The sequence below is a fragment of the Peromyscus eremicus genome, chromosome 9 (genome assembly GCF_949786415.1).
Source record: "Peromyscus eremicus chromosome 9, PerEre_H2_v1, whole genome shotgun sequence".
NCBI classification, from domain to species: Eukaryota; Metazoa; Chordata; class Mammalia; order Rodentia; family Cricetidae; genus Peromyscus; species Peromyscus eremicus.
This window is the reverse complement of record NC_081425.1, coordinates 24,610,384-24,630,009: the sequence shown is the minus strand read 5'-3', so window position 1 is coordinate 24,630,009 and position 19,626 is coordinate 24,610,384. Positions and strand designations below refer to the sequence as shown.

General features: G+C 39.5%; 1 protein-coding gene across 1 annotated transcript in view; it reads left to right on the top strand.

Annotated features, from left to right (window-relative positions):
• Pibf1 (progesterone immunomodulatory binding factor 1) overlaps nucleotides 1-19,626 on the top strand; it is a 182,651-nt gene that overhangs the window by 44,666 nt on the left and 118,359 nt on the right. Inside the window, exon 9 of the mRNA XM_059273267.1 lies at nucleotides 5,937-6,035. Within this exon, the coding sequence (XP_059129250.1) occupies nucleotides 5,937-6,035 (99 nt within the window). The remainder of the gene's footprint in view (nucleotides 1-5,936; nucleotides 6,036-19,626) is intronic.

Genomic DNA, 19,626 nt, shown 5'->3' with positions numbered 1-19,626 from the left:
ACAGAAGTTTCTTAGCAGATCACCCACGCTATTTATTCAGTGTCATTTTTATAGTAACTGCTGCCACTTTTTAAACCTCAGCATCTTGTTGGAGCTTAACTGAGTGTTTTGTTTTGTAAATTTCTCATGCATATAGACTTCCCTTGTCTGTGTTCAATTTGATGTGGATTGCATAGTTACCTACTTTTGAGTTCATATAAACGGCCAGAAATGAAAAAGTCCATGTGAACACTGGCTGACTTAGCCTATTTTTCCTACTATAACAGAATACTGGAGACTAGATAATTTGTAATGAACAGGAATTTATTATCTTACTGCCCTGGAAGCTGGGAAGTTCAATATCAAGGTGCTAGTATTTGGCAAGGGCCTATTTCCTCCATCCTCACATGGCAGAAGGCCAGAGCACATGTGAGAGAGCAAGAGACAGGCAGACTTACCTGTCTTAACGGCATCAGTTCCACTCAAAAAGGCTTCCCCTCAGAGCCTGCTCATCTCTAAGTCTCTCTTCTTATTACTGGTCAGCACTAATTCAATTTGAACGTGACTTTTGGAAGGGACAAACATTCAAACCACTGAACTAATTGTAATAGAAGAATAGGAAATTATAGCATTTTTAGTCAACAGTGATCTTAAAATGTTTCTTCTCCTAAAATACATAGTTTTTCTTAAGAAAATTTATGAAGCCAGGCGGTGGTGGTGCGCGCCTTTAATCCTAGCATTCTGGAAGTAGAGACAGGTGGATCTCTGTGAGTTCGAAGCCACTCTAGTCTACAAAGTGAGTTCCCGGACAGCCAGAACTGTTACATAGAGAAACCCTGTCTGAAAAAACAAAATAAAACAAAAAAAGGAAAATTTATTAAATAAGAATTCCTGCTAGGTACAGAATTCCTCTAATCCCAGAACTCAAGAGGCCGAGGTAGAATTGTAAATTATAGGCCAGTCCTAGCCTAGAGATTTCCAAGTTTTCTAACATTTTTTGTACCGTATTCAGACATAAATTTAGATCCAGTCTGTTGATACTAAGGAATTTTATCTTCTAGAAATAAGGAAATATATTCCAGCCTATTCAGTAATGTGTTTGCACATTTTTTGTTGAGTTTCTAAGCTTCAGTTGTGAAAAATTTTTGGATACACTTACCTGTATTAAATTGTCTATTACACAAGTGACTTTATAGTACATGTTAAACATGCCCATTTTGTTATGATATTATACCCTTGATGTATAGATAAATTATTAGGAACTTAAATTTTGGGCTTTTTGTTGTTGTTGTTGTTGTTTTTGTAGTTGGGGTTTTTGTTTTGTTTTTTCAAAACAGGGTTTCTGTGTATAACAGTTCTGGCTGTCCTGGAACTCTTTGTAGACCAGACTGGTCTTGAACTCACAGAGATTCCCCTGCCTCTGCCTCCTGAGTACTGGGATTAAAGGCATATGCTACTGCCCCCTGGCAAATTTAACTTTTAAGAGATTTTCATTGAACATTATGATTTATTTTTATCTCCTATTTTATCCAAGCAACTTCTGGTTTATGCAAGTTTCTCTGTCCTAATTATTATTATTTTTTTCCTTTCTCCATCCTTCCTTTCAATGTACCTTTCAAAACTAATCTGAAGCAGATAAGAAAATTGTATCTGTTTACCTAGGAGAAGTTAGTAGGCAACAATGTGAAAGAGTCATGAAAAACAGTTTGGTGGTGAAATTTTAGCTGTATAAAAATGTTTTTTTTATGCAATTGTTTTAAAGGTAATTAATTTCACCCTATCTGTGGGTTCCCTATCTCCTGATTTAATCAACTGCAGATCAAAACTACTTGGAAACAGATTGTGTTTGTACTAAAGATGTAGAGACTTTTCCTTGTCATAATTTCTTAAGCAGTACAGTACAACTCATGTAGTGTTACATTATATTGGGCCTTCTGAGTAATCTAAAGTACACAGGGGGTGCTTGTTGTAAATCATTTGTAAAGTGTATGCCATTTTATATTCAAGATTTTAGTATCCTGGGGTTTGAGTATGCTCAGGCTGGGTTTGGTGGGGTGGATCCAGTAGAGGATGTTCAGGAACCAAGCTCCTGAAGTTTGGCCAGTTGGGCGGCTCCTGACATATTTCAATGTTACTCTAGTTATATTTTATTACATTCAGTTTGGATTTTTAAAATCTCAGTCCCATTAGTTTATACATGCTATAGAGAGTCTCTGTTAGTTTTTCAAGTTTCTCTTTTGATGAACATTTGAATTCCTGCTATTTGTTCTATAATTATATTTATTACATCTTCTAATGTATTTACCATTTGGAAATGGATTATTCATTAATTATGTGGAAGTTATTGTTTTATCTGTATCAGGGTTGGAGTGCATCTGGTGTTTTGTCAAACCAGTCTAATTTTAAAAGAACATGTACACTGTGGCCCATAGAAACAAATCCATAATATGTTCACAATCTTTTTAAGGATAATTCTGAGTTGGCATCTGTTTGTACTGTGGTGTGGTCATACAATACAAATCTCATAATGTCTAAGTATCCCAAGGAGGAAATGTCTGTGAAAGAAAAGAGACCTGAAAAAGGCAGGATAGACTAGATTGACACACGGGCTCCACAATGTACCTTAGGATGTAACCTTGAACTGAGTCTTCGTATTTGAGTCTTGAAACATATTTTTAAAATGGAGATGATACAACCTGTGATTGATAGCATTGTTGTGACAAGTTCTGTTTTAGTTACTTTTCTCATTCATTGTGACTAAACACCTGACGAGAAGCAATTTCAGGGAGGATGTGTTCTGGCTTGCAGTTCAAAGGGATCATTTCGTTGTGGAGAGACGATATAACTGGAGGCAGGAGACATGCACTGTACTCACTTGCAGTTCCTGTGATAAGATGCCGTGACAAAAGCAACTGATAGATGAAGAATTTCCATGGGACTTAAAGTTTCTGAGGGTCAGAGTCCATGACCATCATGGCAAGGAGCACAGCAGCAGACATGGTCCTGAGTAGTCGCTGAAAACTTGTATCTTGATCTGCAAGTAGAAAGCAGAGATAGCTAACTGGAAATATGTGGGCCTTCTGAAACCTCACAGCCTGCCCCCAGTGACACACCCCTTCCAATAAGGCCACACCTCCTAATCCTTCCCAAACAGTTCCACCAACTGAGGATCAAGTATTCATACTGAGGAGCCCATGGTGGCCATTCTAATTCAAACTACCAGAGCATGGCAGCAAGAGCAAGAGGCCTGCTGATCACTGAGGATCTGCATCAGGAAGCAGAGCGAACAGGAAGTGGGGCCAGCCATAAAACCTCAAGACCTGCCCCCAGTGACCCACTTTCTGCAGCAAGGCTCTACCTCCTAAAGGTTCCACAACCTTCCCAAACTGTACAACCATCTAGGGACCAAGTGTTCAAACACAGGAGTTTATGAAGACGTTTCACATCCTAGCACAACAGTTTCTCTATATAAAGTAAAGATATGAACAGCCCTGATGTATGGTGAACACTGTATGTTTACTTCAATGCCGTTGTCAATGGAAGAATCTAGTCAGTTTAGCTCTCTTAGACTTAATTTGAAGTATGTCAACTAGTAAATCTTATAGGAGGTATGTCAGTTGTAGACGAGCTATGGAAGGTATGACAGCTGAGAAAGAACAAATTGACAGGGAAATCTTACGCAGACACAGAGCAGAAATCCTAACGGTAAAAGCCTGGGCTTCTAGAACTCCTCCTGTTTGACACTCTGGTCTTCTCTTTCAGCATTGTCTTAGCTATTTGTCCTTGACCATTTCTCATGTGTCTGCCGCTTTCTAGAAAAACATCCCTTCATTCTCTGTCCCTTGCCACAGTTAAGAATAATTCTCTCCTCTTCCTAGGGCCCTGGAATTTCGTTTAGCTGGATGTTGCAGACTGCCTATGGCCAAGTATACTATTATTCTCTACTAATACCTCTTCTTATTTGATTCTCTGTGGCTTGGCTTTATTTCTAATATTCATTGTGACTAGAAAGGAAGTATAGCTAGGGAGTGAGGCTTCTCCATCTACCAGCTAAGCATTTGTATTTAACTAGTATCGCAAATGTAACCTACTTCAAATTCCACTACTAAATCACATTTTGAAATAATGAGGCCATTTTTAGAAAGGAAAATTGGAACTAATTTGTGACTTGCTGGCTAAAATATGTAGGGCATCTTAGAATAAAAATATATAAATATTTAAGATACTTAGAGAATTGTGTTCTAAAATTTATTTTTCATGTTTTGTATAGTTAATAATAGAATAGTTTTTAAAGTCATTGCAATCATGATGACATCAAAAAATATTTTGTAATAGCTATTTAAGAAAGCAGTTCTATTTAGAGAATAGCATAAAAAATTATTAACACTGTTTTTTGACAAAAATGACCTTTATGATTTTTAAAACTATTTTGTATGTGGCTCTTAACTTTGGCTGATGAATCTCTCTGTAGTGATTGGCATGTTTTAAATTTTAAATTGTTACTGAATCACTGTGCAGAAAGGCTGTGCTGAGTGTAGGGAGCGCAAGTGTGATCACTAGGCATTTCTATCCAGTGTGTATCACATAGATGTATTCAAGCCATTGAATTTTCATTTCTATTAATGATAAACCAACTTCTAGGATCCAGCCCAGGTCTTTACGAGTCATTCTGTGATGTGATGTAAGAAGCCCGGGCTTCAGAGTAGATATTACCTGATGCAAAGTTTGATCCTTTTCAGACTGTGTCCCAAGGCCATTTGTACAAACGCTCTATACTTCAGTGTACTGCAAATGCATCATAAGGGTTTGTAGACGTTATGTGAGCAAATCACTTGTATTATGCCCTATATTTCTCTATATTATAACTCTATTAAGGAAGTAGAATGTTTTTTAAAGTTAAGTGACTATCTGGAAGAAGCTTAGTTGGTATTTTTCTTGACCTCAGGTTTCATCTGTATTAAGACATGAGGAAAATTGGTTCTAAGAAGTTCATGCCTGGCTGTATTATCTCCTAAGTACTCAGCGTTGTTCCTTCTCCCACTGGAGTACTCTCCTTGGCTGTCACTAAGGGGAACCTTTTCAACAGTTTTGATTCTTGCTGTCATCATAAGTGGATGACTTGTGTAATGTTGTGGACTCATAGTGCTTAAGCCATACATTGCCCGTCATCTCAGCTTTACTCCATCCAGCCATTCTAATGGAGACACCCTGACTTATGACCAACTAAAATTCTGCCACAGAAAATGCTTTTTTGTGGGAGGCTATACCACCCTGACTACAGCCCGTCTCACGTGCTCTCAGGAGCTGAGCAGGGGCAGGCTGGGTTAGCACTGGGTGGGAGCATGCCACCCTGTCCCCAGAGTACTGTTCTCCAGTAGCAATCTCTAGTCTGTAATCTGCATGGCATTCTTTGGGTCTTCTGTCCTTTCTCCCTTGTCCTAATTCATCAGCCTTTCTGTGTTAACTTGCCTTCTTGCACAACTAAGGTTCTAGGACCCGATATTTCAGCTGTCCTTTGCCAGTGTCTCAGACTTCCTTCTTACGTTGATTCCTGTGACTTCTACTCATACATCTTTTACTTAAAGTATTGCATAAAGTGTTAGTAACTGCCCTCAACCTCAAGTGTTCTTGTGGATATGACACCTGCCTCACTGGATTATGGTAAAATGGTAAAATGAGATAAGCATATACACAGTGTTTAGCCTACCCTTCAACCCGTGAGGGAAAAGCTGTGAGGAAAGTATTCAAACATGGGGGCAGTTGTGTTTGCACCTGTGTTACTGCCTACTGTCAGAATACTGTCCCAGCCAGGCAGCTTCATGTAATGTACACTCGGCATCACTAGCCTCTAGGAAGTCCTTAAGATAGTCATCTACACACTGGAAGCAAATCCCTGAATCTTTGAAAGATAGATACTTATGCATTTAAAACAACCGAGATGCATGTTTGAATTTTAGAAATCTCCGAGAAGCCAGAGATAACGCTCTTGCTGAAAAGAACCGAGCAGTGACAGCAGAAAAGGATGCCCTAGAAAAGCATGAGCAGCTCCTTGACAGGTAAGAAGGAAATGGAAATGCTAGAATTCTTCCGTGCTTGTTCCCATCGCGTTTTCCTACTATAGTAGAGCATGCCTATAGCTCCAGCACTGAGGCGGGAAGATGGCTGGAAATTGGAAGCCAGCCTGGACTGCCTCTTGTCTCAAAAACCCAGTGTGGGGAGTGTGTGTGTGTATGCGTTTAATAGAACTCTGGTTTTCATTTCCATTGCAATATAATTGAAATGCATATTTTTATGTAATTGTTAACATATATGGAAACCATGCTCTAGAACAGGTAAGTTACTCCAGAGAGTTCCCTCGACCCTTTGAGTCCATCTTATCTACTGCCCTTCTAGAGAGCAGCCTTGACTTCTACACTGTCGTCAGCCGTGTTCTTAGACAAAAACGGCAACAGAGGCACACATTAGCTACTCTCTGGGTCTAGTTTCCTTGACTCAGCATTTGTGTTCTATCCATTTTGATATTGATCATTCCTTATTTATATGTCTGAATATACCAGTTTGTTGACGTATTTTCCTGTTGATAAAAAAAAAGAATGGGGTTGTTTTCAGTGGCAGCTACTAAAGTTAAGCTACTGTGAACATTCTTAGTCAAGTGTTTTGTATATGTATGTGTGAGCACATGTTTTGTGTATATATGTGTGAGCACATGTGTTTCTCTTCGGTAGATACCTGGGAGTGGTATTGCCAGTCATTAAGGTATAAATAACATTTTAGTGTAAAAAATTCTGTGAAACTCACTCCAAAGTGGTTATACCGTTGTACACTCCCGAACCATTTGTCAAAATCTCTATCTTCTAGTTTTTGTAGGGAAGGCAGGAGAGAATGTTTTGTCTTCAGTTACTGCACAGATATTTTTATTAGGCCAATGAAAAGGAAATCAATTGTAAGCATGAAGTTAAAACATCATCACAGGCTGGAGAGATGGCTCAGAGGTTAAGAGCATTGGCTGCTCTTCCAGAGGTCCTGAGTTCAATTCCCTGCAACCACATGGTGGCTCACAACCATCCGTAATGAGATCTGGTGCCCTCTTCTGGCCTGCAGGCATACATGCAGGCAGAACACTGTATACATAATAAATAAATATTTAAAAAAAAAAAAAGAAAAGAAAAAGAAAAAACATTATCACTTCACTGAGATGCTCTCAATTTTAAATAATTTGACTACATGTGGAATAAGGAGCAGTTTTTTTCTTTCTTCAACTTTTTATTTTGAAATAATTTTAGACAGAAGAGTTGATGAAATAGTACAGAAAGTTCACATATGCCTTTCACAAAGCAATAAGCCTTTGAAATTAAGCTCAATGTTTCTTTTATTGATAAATGAAGTGATGGGGGAATGTCTTTCTGTACGCTGTGAATATGTGTTGCTCTGATTGGCTGATAAATAAAGCTGTTTGACCTAAGGCAAGGCAGCTTAGAGGCAGGTAGGAAATTCAAAGAGAGAGACAGGAAGAAGGCAGGGACAGACACCAGCAAGCCGCCCCACGAGCAACATGTAATGGGATGCAGGAAAAGCCACAGAACATGTGGCGATATATAAATTAATACTTATGGGCTAATTTAAGATGTAAGAGCTAGCTAGCAAAAGGCTTGAGCCATGGCCATGCAGTTTTAATTAATATAAGCCTCTGTGTGTTTACTTGGGTCTGAGCGGCTTCAGGACCGGGTGGGACACAGGAAAACTTTCTGCCACAATGATGCCCTACAGATGAATTTGTAATTATTTTTTTAAAAGTTCAGGTCTTACTGTTATCCAGACTGGCCTTAAAGTCTTAGCCCTAAATGATCCTCCTGCCTCAGCTTCCCAAGTAGCTGTGACTATGGGGACCCACCACCCTGCCTGGCTTCTAATTTGTAATTTAAGCAATATGAGCAACCAAAATTTGGGCCATGGATATAGTTTAATGGACCAGCATTGCAGAGTATTTGAAAGACCCTAAGTTGGATCTACAGGCCTAGAAAATCATACAAACAAACAAAACCTCACACTGAAAAATTGATATAAAGCAGAGAAGAGTAATAGAAATTGAATGTGAATCTACTAGATGTTTTGATTTATTGATTGATAAGCTAAGTGAATTTAATAGGAATACATATAAGAACATGGGCTTGTGTCCAGAAAATCCAAGTTAGACTTGACTTCTGGGTTTAGATGATGTACGAAAATAGCTGGAGAGAATAGTGTCAGATGGAGAGTAGTTCTGTGATGATCTACCCTTCAGAATCCTGAGCTTGACACCAGGAAACCTTCAGGAGAAAAATGACCCAAACTAGGAAAATTCAAAGATACCTTTTAGTGGTAAATTAAAACTGTCCACAGATATTTAAATGGTTCACGTGTGAAAACTGGTTTTTATACCTGAAAGAATCTGAAGCAGCAAAATGGAGATTTCTGGACAAATGTCATTAATTAAAAGTAAAGAAACGCTTTCCAATGGGGCTTTTCGAGGTGCTGTACTTGACCCGATGCTTCTCTCCCAGTAAGATACCGAGACAAGCTGGCAGGGCTCTGGGCAGAGTGCGCGTGTCCGGATTGAGGCTTCAGACGGCTGTCTTGAGGAACGTGAAGTCCCCATTTGAAAAATCTTAAATGTACTATTTTTTATTAAGTACTTTATGTAATATTCATACATGAAGTCCTTTTTTTAATCCCTATGTTATCTGTGACAGTTGCTTATAAGAATGATACACGGAAGCCAGGCAGTGGTGGTGCACGCCTTTAATCCCAGCACTCGGGAGGCAGAGGCAGGCGGAGCTCTGTGAGTTTGATGCCAGCCTGGGCTACAGAGCGAGATCCAGGACAGGTACCAAAACTACACAGAGAAACCCTGTCTCGAAAAACCAAAAAAAAAAAAAAAAAAAAAAAGAAAAGAATGCTACATTGGTTAAGTTACCACATAAAAGGAATGATGAATTGTTGAGACCAAGGTTGGATAAAGCACAGGGACAAATAGCCAAACGAATGGAAACACATGAACTATGAACCAATGGCTGAGGGGCTCCGAACTGGATCAGGCCCTCTGAATGGGTGAGACAGTTGATTGGCTTGATCTGGTTGGGAGGCATCCAGGCAGTGGGACCGGGTCCTGTGCTCATTGCATGAGTTGGCTGTTTGAAACCTGGGGCCTATGCAGGGTCACTTGGCTCGGCCTGGGAGGAGAGGACTGGACCTACCTGGACTGAGTCTACAAGGTTGATCTCAGTCCGCCGGGGAGGCTTTGCCCTGGAGGAGGTGGGAATGGGGGGTTGGCTGGGGAGAAGGAGAGAGGGGTGGGAGGGGGGAGAACAAGGGAATCCGTGGCTGATATGTAGAACTGAAATGTATTGTAAAAAAAAAAAAATGAACTCAAAAAAAAAAAAAAAAGGAATGATGAATTTACTCATTTGACCATATTATTTTGAGGATGTTCACATTCACTTTTCTTTTTTTTGTTTCTTCCAAAAAAACATAAAAGTTAGGACTATGACTTGAAAAGATACTGCCATCTATGTCCACATCACCTTGAATGCTAGCATTTAAGTGGGAATGAAGCAAGTGCTTGAGTTTGTGTTCAGTGTGAGGCCTTGGACTTCATCCTAGTACAGCAATAGTACATTAATACGTGTATATTATATATATGTGTGTGTGTGTGTGTGTGTGTGTGTGTGTGTATAATATATATATATATATATATATATTATATATATACTTAATTTAGTGAAAGCTTTCAGTGTAGATTCCCAGATGCTTGACCTAATGTACTTTGGCATACTTTTTATTTCTTAATTTGTAATTCCGGGGCGTTGAACCTAGGACCTTGGGTTTGCCACATGGACACTTCACCAATAAGGCATACTCCAGGCATATTTTGGGAATGTTATATTAGTATGTGTAGTAAAACATGAAGGTTATTTTAGTATGTGTAGTAAAACACAAAGGTAAACCATTTTTTCATTCTTTGGAGATTGGCTTTTTAATGCCCAGATATGTAATTCTGGCTTCTTTTTATCAAAACAAGAATAAACAATGGTTTTTGATCTTTACAATGAGTGTGGCTTTGCTGAATCCAGCATGCAACATGTTCCCGTCATGTATAATTAGTATCCTTTCTTTTTATATGAGAAGGTTTCATCAAATACCTCAATTTATGATTAAACAACCCATGTCATTATATTAAAAAAAAAAAAAAAGCATAAGGAAGCTGTGTGCCTTTTTCAACCATGAATGAAAAAGGCTTTTTACTTGAAGACTTTAATTTCCTACAAAGAAAAGGACTTTTCTTAGGTATATAAAAGACCTATGTATGTCCCAATTTCTACCACAATAAAGTTTCTAAAATTAAGTATCAAGTACGCAGCACTTGAGAACCTGGCCTGTTGCTTTGAATCTCTGTAGACTCCAAGGGTTCCACCCACCAACAAGAAACTTTAAAAGTCAGTCAGTGGAGCACTAGAAAAGATGGAAACTCTCTACAGAGCCTAGATTTGAAGCTACAATATAAGTATGCAATTTAAAATTAATTTACATTGTAAATATTTTCAGCTATAGTTTATCTTGTTTTAAAAATATGTTCTTGTGCAGCCTTGATATGAGGGTTTGTGCCTATGTGTGATATGCCATGTGTGGTTGCTATCCCTGGGAGGCCTGCCCTTTTCTCAAGGGAAAGGAGGAGGAGTGGATCTGGGGGAGGGAAACTGTGGTCAGCATGTAATGTATGAGAGAAGAATAAATAAAAAGGAAGAAAAGCCGGGCAGTGGCCGTGCACACCTTTAATCCCCGCACTCGGGAGGCAGAGACAAGTGGATTTCTGGGAGTCTGAGGTCAGCCTGGTCTACAGAGTGAGTTCTGAGGACAACCAGGCTACACAGAGAAACCCTATCTCAAAAGAAACAAAGCGGAAAAAATATTTCCTGGCTGGACATGATGGCATACTCCTATAATCCTAGCACTTTCAAAGTAGAGGCAGGATGAAGAAGAGTCAAGGCTATCCTCAGCTACATCGCAAGTTTGAGGCCCACATGAGGGACAAAAGATACTGTCTCAAAAAGTAAAAGTAATATATGTTTGAGAGGGTGGCGGGAGAATTTTGTGTTTTGAACATCTCGTTTGCCTGAAAGTATTTTCAAAGGACTACTAATGTGAACGTTTTCAGTCCCCACCCCACTATGTCTCTGATAATGGTAGAGTTCTTGGTGCCGTTTTCCTAGTAGAGATACAGGCTAGAGTGTGTGGGAAAGTAGGTGCTAAGAGGGACGCGTTCACATCTTACTGAACTAGTTCAAAAGCCAGTAGAGCCAGGCATGCCTGCAGTCCAACACTTGGAAGACAGAAGCAAGCTTGTGAGTTTGAGGCCAGCCTGGGACCACAAATCGAGCTGTCTCACAAACAAACAGACCCAACCGTTGATGTGCAAATGACTCCCAAGTTTCACAAGAGCAGGATGTTTGATACCCTTTCCTTCTCCTCTTTTCCTGTTTCTGTGTGCTCATCTGTCTTTTAATCTGCTCTACAGTTCAGCAAGGAAATGTTTGTGTGGCTTACAAGATGACTTTAGTGGAATGAAGCCTATTGAGATATGAAAGAGAAGTGGTAGTATCATATTCAAACTTTGTTTTGTATAAAATGGATCGTTTATTTATATTATTCCTAATTCTCATGGCTTGTAAAGTAATTCGTGTGATTTGTTTTAAATGCAAAAATTGCTTGTCTGTGTTTCTTCCTAAAGGACCCAATATACATTAACCCTTTGTTAAACATACATTAATGTGTTGTTGAATGAAATGTTAGTGTCTGGATTTTGTTTGCTCTTTTACGAAGTTCTCTGTTGCTGGCCAGTCACGTTCATCAGTCTCTCGGGATTTGTAAGATTTATGTTGTTACTTGCTTCTCTTATTCCTTGCAGTCTTCCTTTGTCTCTCTTAGATCTACCATGTTTGTGTTGACATAGAGGATTCATATTCAAAAGACCAGCCCCTATTTTTTTCTTAAATTTCCTCTCAGCTCTTAAGTTGCTAATCCATTTGATATATATTTATTTAGATGAACTTAGGTCTTAGTCTGGATTCATGACTTCCTAAGTTAGCATAAGTGATTCAGTTTCCTCCCAGTAAAGGCTTTAGAATCTGTAGTAATACAGTAAATGTGAAAGCATTAGGAAATATGGTGCCCGATAAAGAGTATCTGTTCCTTTCAGTCTGAGCATAAGGCCGTGGACAGAAGTGATAAGAACTCTTGTATTCCGAGTACAATCTATGGCGTCTATTCTTACACCTTCCCCCCATCTGTTCTCCCTTTTCCTTATGAGGCATGAGTCTAAACTTAAATGCCCCATTCCACCAGAAACAGTGACCTGGGAGTCCACTAATCTTGACAGATAACTTCTTATATTTTTGGTTGTGAGGCTAGCCTTTAACAGCTGAGCCATCTCTCCAGCCCAACAGATAACTTCTTACCTATACCTGGGTTCATAAGCAGCATTAGTTATAAGTTTATATGTCTCCCCACATCCACATCTGAAAAGAAGATATCTTGAATATTTTTGTCTAGCAAGTTAAAAGTATGCATGCTCACAGCAATTTGCTATTCTTTCTGTCAATCTGTTCTCTAAAGGACAGTGATGTGATCCAGATAGTATTGTATCATAAATAGTGATAGCTATTGTTGTTGTTAACCTGAAATTCTGTGAGATAACACATCTTTATGCCGATATAGAAATATAGTTATCTGTGCATTTGTGATATAAACTGCTGTAGAAAAACATTTCCATGCCATTTCACATTAACCAGATATCTGCCACTCTCAATTTTTTTTTTTATTTTATTTTATTTTACAATACAGTTCAGTTCTACATATCAGCCACAGATTCCCTTGTTCTCCCCCCTCCCGCCCCCCTCACCTTCCCCCCAGCCTACCCCCCCATTCCCACCTCTTCCAGGGCAAAGCCTCCCCTGAGGACTGAGATCAGCCTGGTAGACTCAGTCCAGGTAGGTCCAGTCCCCTCCTCCCAGGCCGAGCCAAGCGACCCTGCATAGGCTCCAGGTTTCAAACAGCCAACTCATGCAATGAGCACAGGACCCGGTCCCACTGCCTGGATGCCTCCCAACCAGATCAAGCCAATCAACTATCTCACCCATTCAGAGGGCCTGATCTATAGCACTAAATGCCCACATAAAGAAGTTGGAGAAATCTCACACTAGTGACTTAACAGCACACCTGAAAGCTCTAGAACAAGAAGAAGTAAAGTCTCCCAGGAAAAATAGACACCAGGAAATTATCAAAGTGAGAGCTGAAATCAATAAAATAGAAACAGAGAGAACAATACAAAAAATTAATGAAACAGAGTTGGTTCTTTGAGAAAATCAACAAGATAGACAAGCCCTTATCCAAACTAACCAAAAGACAGAGAGCATCCAAATCAACAAAATCAGAAATGAAAAGGGGGACATAACAACAGACATTGAGGAAATCCAGAGAATCATCAGGTCATACTTCAAAAACCTCTACTCCACAAAACTGGAAAACCTAAAAGAAATGAATAATTTTCTGGATAGGTACCACATACCTAACTTAAATCAAGACCAGATAAACTATTTAAATAGTCCAATAACCCCTAAGGAAATAGAAACAGTCATTAAAAGTCTCCCAAGCAATAAAAGCCCAGGACCAGATGGTTTCAGCGCAGAATTCTACCAGATCTTCAAAGAAGAGTTAATACCAATACTCTCTAAATTGTTCCACACAATAGAAACAGAAGGAACATTACCAAACTCCTTCTATGAGGCTACAATTACCTTGATTCCTAAACCAAACAAGGATACAACAAAGAAAAAAAACTACAGACCGATCTCCCTCATGAACATTGATGCAAAAATACTCAATAAAATACTGGCAAACAGACTCCAAGAACACATCAAAACAATTATCCACCATGATCAAGTAGGCTTCATCCCAGGGATGCAAGGGTGGTTCAACATATGAAAGTCCGTCAATGTAATACACCATATAAACAAACTCAAAGAAAAAAAAAAAAACACATGATCATCTCACTAGATGCAGAAAAGCCATTTGACAAAATCCAACACCCCTTCATGATAAAGGTCTTGGAGCGATCAGGAATACAGGGAACATACCTAAACATAATAAAGGCAATTTACAGCAAACCAACAGCCAACATCAAATTAAATGGAGAGAAACTCAAAGCAATTCCACTAAAATCAGGAAGGAGGCAAGGCTGTCCACTCTCCCCATACTTTTCAATATAGCACTTGAAGTTCTAGCCAGAGCAATAAGACAACATAAGGAGATAAGGGGATACAAATTGGAAAGGAAGAAGTCAAGCTTTCCCTATTTGCAGGTGACATGATAGTATACTTGAGTGACCCCAAAGATATAATAATTATTATTACTATAAAAATATCACACACTGAAATGAACCAGACCGGAAGTCTATACATCGAACTGACCTTGTTTCTACATGGTTAGTATGTTACATTTCTGAAAACCTCCAGTGGAGCATATGATTGTAAGAGAAGATATGCTTGCTCTTGCTTCTAGTCTTGAGGCAAGGGCTAGGAGTGTATTATATATTAACTTTCATTCTTTCATGAATCCATGTTTTTAATAAGAACTTATTAACAGATCAAGGATGGCCCCTAGTAATATCAAAGTGTTGAGAATTTCTAACAATTACTGATGATTTTTGTCAAATAATATCATTACCCCCATTCCTCCCTTCAACCTCTCCCAAATCCCCCAACCACACTTGCTTCCTCTCAAATTCATAGCTTCATTTTCTTTGTTATCGTTATATATACATGTAAATGCATAAATACATGAAGACCACCTGTTCATGTCCGTTTAGTGTTACTTGTATATGTGCTATTACAGGCTGACCACTTTGTGTTGAGTAATCAGTTAGGGGATTTCTCCCTGGGGATGACTCTTTCTCCATTCTCAGCATTCCTTAGTTGCCTGTAGTTCTTTCCTTAGGGTTAGAACACCTTGAGATTTCCCTCTGTTAGCATGTCTTTTATCATCCTTATTCAGGTCTTTAAAATCAAGCCTGTGTGCTAGGGATGTAGCTCAAGGTAAAAACACTTGCCCAGACACAGGAAGCCCTGGGTTAATCCAAAGCCCTGGATGTGGTGGTGCTTTCCTGTAATCTCAGGTCTAAGGAAGGTGGGAGACAGGAAGAACAGATGTTCAAGGTCATCCTTGGCTATCAGGTGCAAGACCAACCTGAGCTACTTGAGACTTTGTAGATGAAATTCTAAACAGTCTTATTAAATAAGAAACATGGAGCCAAATGAAGAGTTAAAAGCCCCAAAGATTAGAGCACTAGCAAAGCCTTTAGCTTACCAGTCGCTGCCATCCTTCCCCTGAGAGAGACCTTCTCCTGTGTGACCCATCTTTTTATTGCCTTTCTGTTCTACCTTCTCATTGGTTTTAAACCCAACCACATGATTTTCTCGCCACTGCCTGTCTATACAGACCTCCAGGTCTCTGTGGTTCATACTGAGATTAAAGGTTCGGGTCACCACTTGGCTGTGTCCTTGAACACACAGAGACTCTGCCTGCCATGTGATCAGATTAAGGGCGTGTGCCACCACTGCTGGACTTCTGCTAAATAGCTTGCTCTTAGCTCTGATCCCCAGGCAACTTTATTTATTAACATACAAATAAAATCACATTTCAGCACAAATAAAACATCACCATAAGACTTAATCTCAGACAATGAATGAATGAAATGAGGCCTGTGCTCTACTGTTTTGTTTTGGTTTATATTTTTTTTTAGTTTTGTGTTTCATACATTTTCAACTTTTCACAAAAGTTATATAAATTGTCTCCAAGTCTTGCTCTCTATCCCAACACATGCCTGAAAACACACACACACACACACACACACACACACACACACACACACTCATATGCTCCTGTGGTTTATTTCTGAGTAATTTCAGAATAGGCTGCATCTTATGTGCTTACCTCTTTGTGGTGGCCCACAGAGACTTCCTGGTGAGACCTTACTGTAGGACAGAGAATCTGAGCTTGCTTTCCCCAAAAAGGTACGTAAGGAGATGATTTGGCCACAGGCGTGATTACCACGTGTTTGAAAGGGTCTCTACTTGGCTTTATGGTGTACTTTGATCTTACAAGGGGCATTCTTTTGTCTCTCCCCTTTGGCATATTATAAAAAGCCCTTTTGAATAAAGCTCTGGGCAGCTGAGTATTGACCCAGGGCACTCTTGAAGCTATCCTGTGCTCTGTGTTTCTTATTGTCTCCTTCTGTCTTTCTATCTAATATTTCCTCATTCCTCTCTCTTCCACTCAAGAACCCTTCAATAGATGGGAGCAGGTTGGAACTGGTCTCCCACAGACTCCCAAACTTCTTCAGGGTGTATTTCTTAAGGAATGTTCTTACTTCAGGGTGTATTTCTTAAGGAATGTTCTTATACAACTACAAAACGTATTTTAAAACAAGAGCATTTAATAGCAGTATGCTTACAGTAATGCTTTTTACATGGTTTTGTCAGTTGTCCCAATGTTCTTTCATAGTACCGTTAATTTGTGTTTTTAAACACACAGAGATCAGAAGATAGCCTCTGAAGTGGGTTCTTTCCTTCCTCCGTGCGAGTTCCAGGCATCATGCTCAGTGCCTTTGCCGGCCAAGTCACTCAGTGACCTCAGATTACTATGTGCATGGCACAGGGTCCAGCCCGGAAGCTTGCACTTCTTTACTGCCTCCTCAGCCTTCTTGATTCTCAAATTCTTCTGGAATTTGATTCTTTACCTTCCTCATTTTGTTTTCATGACATTTGATTCCTTTTCATTTAATGTTATAGGTATTCTATTGGACTCTTCTACTCAGCGTTAGTGCCATAAGACACTACCAACAGTGGTTAAAACTCAGTGGTACTTTATGTCTCATAACTCTGATTAGCTGCAAAGCAAGCATTTTATCTGGATGCTTGTCTGGAACTTTTAAACTCGATGTTTATGAAATATCTTCTCATGTCCAACCCTCTGAATGTACAGTCTCCTGTTGAATTTATTTCTGTAAATGACTCTACTGCCTGGAAGCCAGTTCCATGGGAATCTTAGAGAATAACAGGCCTTTCTCTTTGCTCCAGTATTTAAACATTTGTCAGATTTCAGCCTGTGGTGCCTCTGAAATCTTCGCTCCTGTTGCCATCATCCTGAGTCGGCCTGCCTTTGCTTGTTGGTTGCTTTTGTATTGTACACATGATCTTCTTGGTTGCTCCATCTCTCCCCAATCAGTTAATCCTCTTGCTTAGACCTGTTCTTCCTCTCACAGTGTTACATTCTGACATCATCATTTGCCCAGGTACTTGAACAGAACTGGTAATTCGCAACTGCTATTTCTCATGCTCACGTTCCATATCATTGATTCAACCAACAAATCCTTATTGATACCTAATACCATGACCCAAGTACTATGCTACACTATTGTATACTTAGGGATATGTTATCAAATGTGGTGGACATTACCACTGCTAAGAGCTAGTTTAAGGATACAAAAACAAACAATCGTATAATTGCCTGATTATAATTGTAAAGTTTGGTAATTGCTGCAAATTAAATTGTGTAATAACAAATTATGGTGGCAGTAAAAGGATACCATGATAGGGTAATTCTAATTTTTAAATATATCTAATTGTTTCCTACCTCTTAATCCTGAATAGCACTGCATTAGTCTAGCCTTTATTTTCCTTTTGCTAAACTAATTACCTCTTTAAACTATGGTTCTGCTTTTAGTTTTGGTCTCTCTAGTCCCATCAATCTATATGGATATAAGAATTCCGTTTGTGCTGTTCAGCAAACGCCATGCACACTGCTCAGCTTAGCATTTATAGTCCTCTGAAGTCCTTAGGTCTTTCCAGTCTCCCCTTCTTCTGACTCCACATGCACCACACTGTCAGTCTCTCCCTTTGGCGTGCTTTCTATATAGCCTGTTTCTGAAGAATGGCCTTCTCCATATGTGTGTGTCTTCCATTTATCTACCAAGGAAATAGGTGTCCCTTCTTTTATTAAGACTGAATTCAGTGATAATCTGTCATGTCTTAATTTCCATTCAGAAAGATTTAAGAGTCTTCTCTTAGGTTTTTAATACTAGTTATAGCTCTATGCTTATTGACAAGCCCCTCTGAAGTATTGAGCCTTTGAGATCTCTCCTCTCCTCTCCTCTCCTCTCTCTCTTCCCCTTTCCTCCCCTCCCCTCCCATTTCCTCTCCTCCCCTCCCCTCCTTTTTCCTCTCCCTTCCTCCTCCCCTCCTCCTTACTATATATTGCAGGCTGGCCTCAAACTTGCAACTTGCTCTATACCCCAGGGTAACTTCAATTCATGACCCTCCTGTCTCAAACTGCAAAGTAGCTGCAGGCTTGGGCCACTGTGCCCATTGAGGTCAGAGACCATGTAGCTCCCTTATTTTCCTTCTTTACCAAGCTTTGGATTCAGCATCTTTGGATGTAAGTCATTATGTATCAATTTTAATTCTCAAAAGTTTTCTCTATTGATTTTAACTAAACAACTTTGCACACTCGTAACTCAGTTTGAATGCTGAAAAGAGTACCCAAGATTATTAACTCATTTTTCCCAAATGTAGGTGAATCGCAGTTACCTATGGGTTTGTTTTGTTTTGTTTTGGGAGATGGTGTTGTTTGTTTCTATGTGAGTGGGTTTTTGTTTTGTTTTTGTTGTTTTGAGACAGGGTCTCTTGGAGCAGTACCGCTACTTCCCAAGGGCTGAGTTTACAGCACTTACTACCACCACTGTTTCCTGGAGGCTTTTTATGCTTAGCTTGTTTATGTTTCAGAAAACATTCCTTTGCCTATCATCCCCCGCCCCTAATGAGTGAAGACTTCTGTAGGAAGGGTCAGAATTTATACCCCTTTTAATGTTCTCCAGATTCTCCTGAGGTGCCCTTTCCCCACATACACACTTTGGAAACACTGTACTGGACCAGTTTTGAGAAGAATTTGGTTAACTGCCATTCAAAAATTTATATCAGAAAAGTCTGGACACAAGTCCTAGGCTCTAAAATGTTGAAGAATGAGTCCTGAAGACAGACCCGTGAACTTGAATGCAACCCAAAAAAAATTCTAAAGCAGATTGTTAAGCAGATATTGAATAATTAGATAAGAAAATATTTTATGGCCTCCATTCTTTAACTCTTTTTTTCTTTTTTAAAGAGATTTTATTATGTTTAATCTTGTGTATGTCTGTGTGTGGATAGGTAAGTGTCATGGCCCATGGAGTCTAGCACTGCCTGGTGCTTTGGAGTTAGACCCACAGGTGTTTGTGAGCTGCCTGATGTGAGTACTGGAATTCCAACTCAGATTCTCTGCAAAGGCAGTGCATGCTCCAAACCAGTGAGCCATCTGCCCAGCCCCCAGCATTGTTAAGTCGTAACGAACTGTTTTTACTTCTTCTTTTTGAAACATTTGGTTGGATCTCCAGGGAAAGATACTTCAGTCCTAACACTGTGTCAAGATTTAAAGTCGGGTGCGGCTACACACCTATAATCCTAGCCCTCCAGAAACTGAGATGGAAATGGGGGTGGAGGAGTCAAGGCTAGCCTGAGGTACATA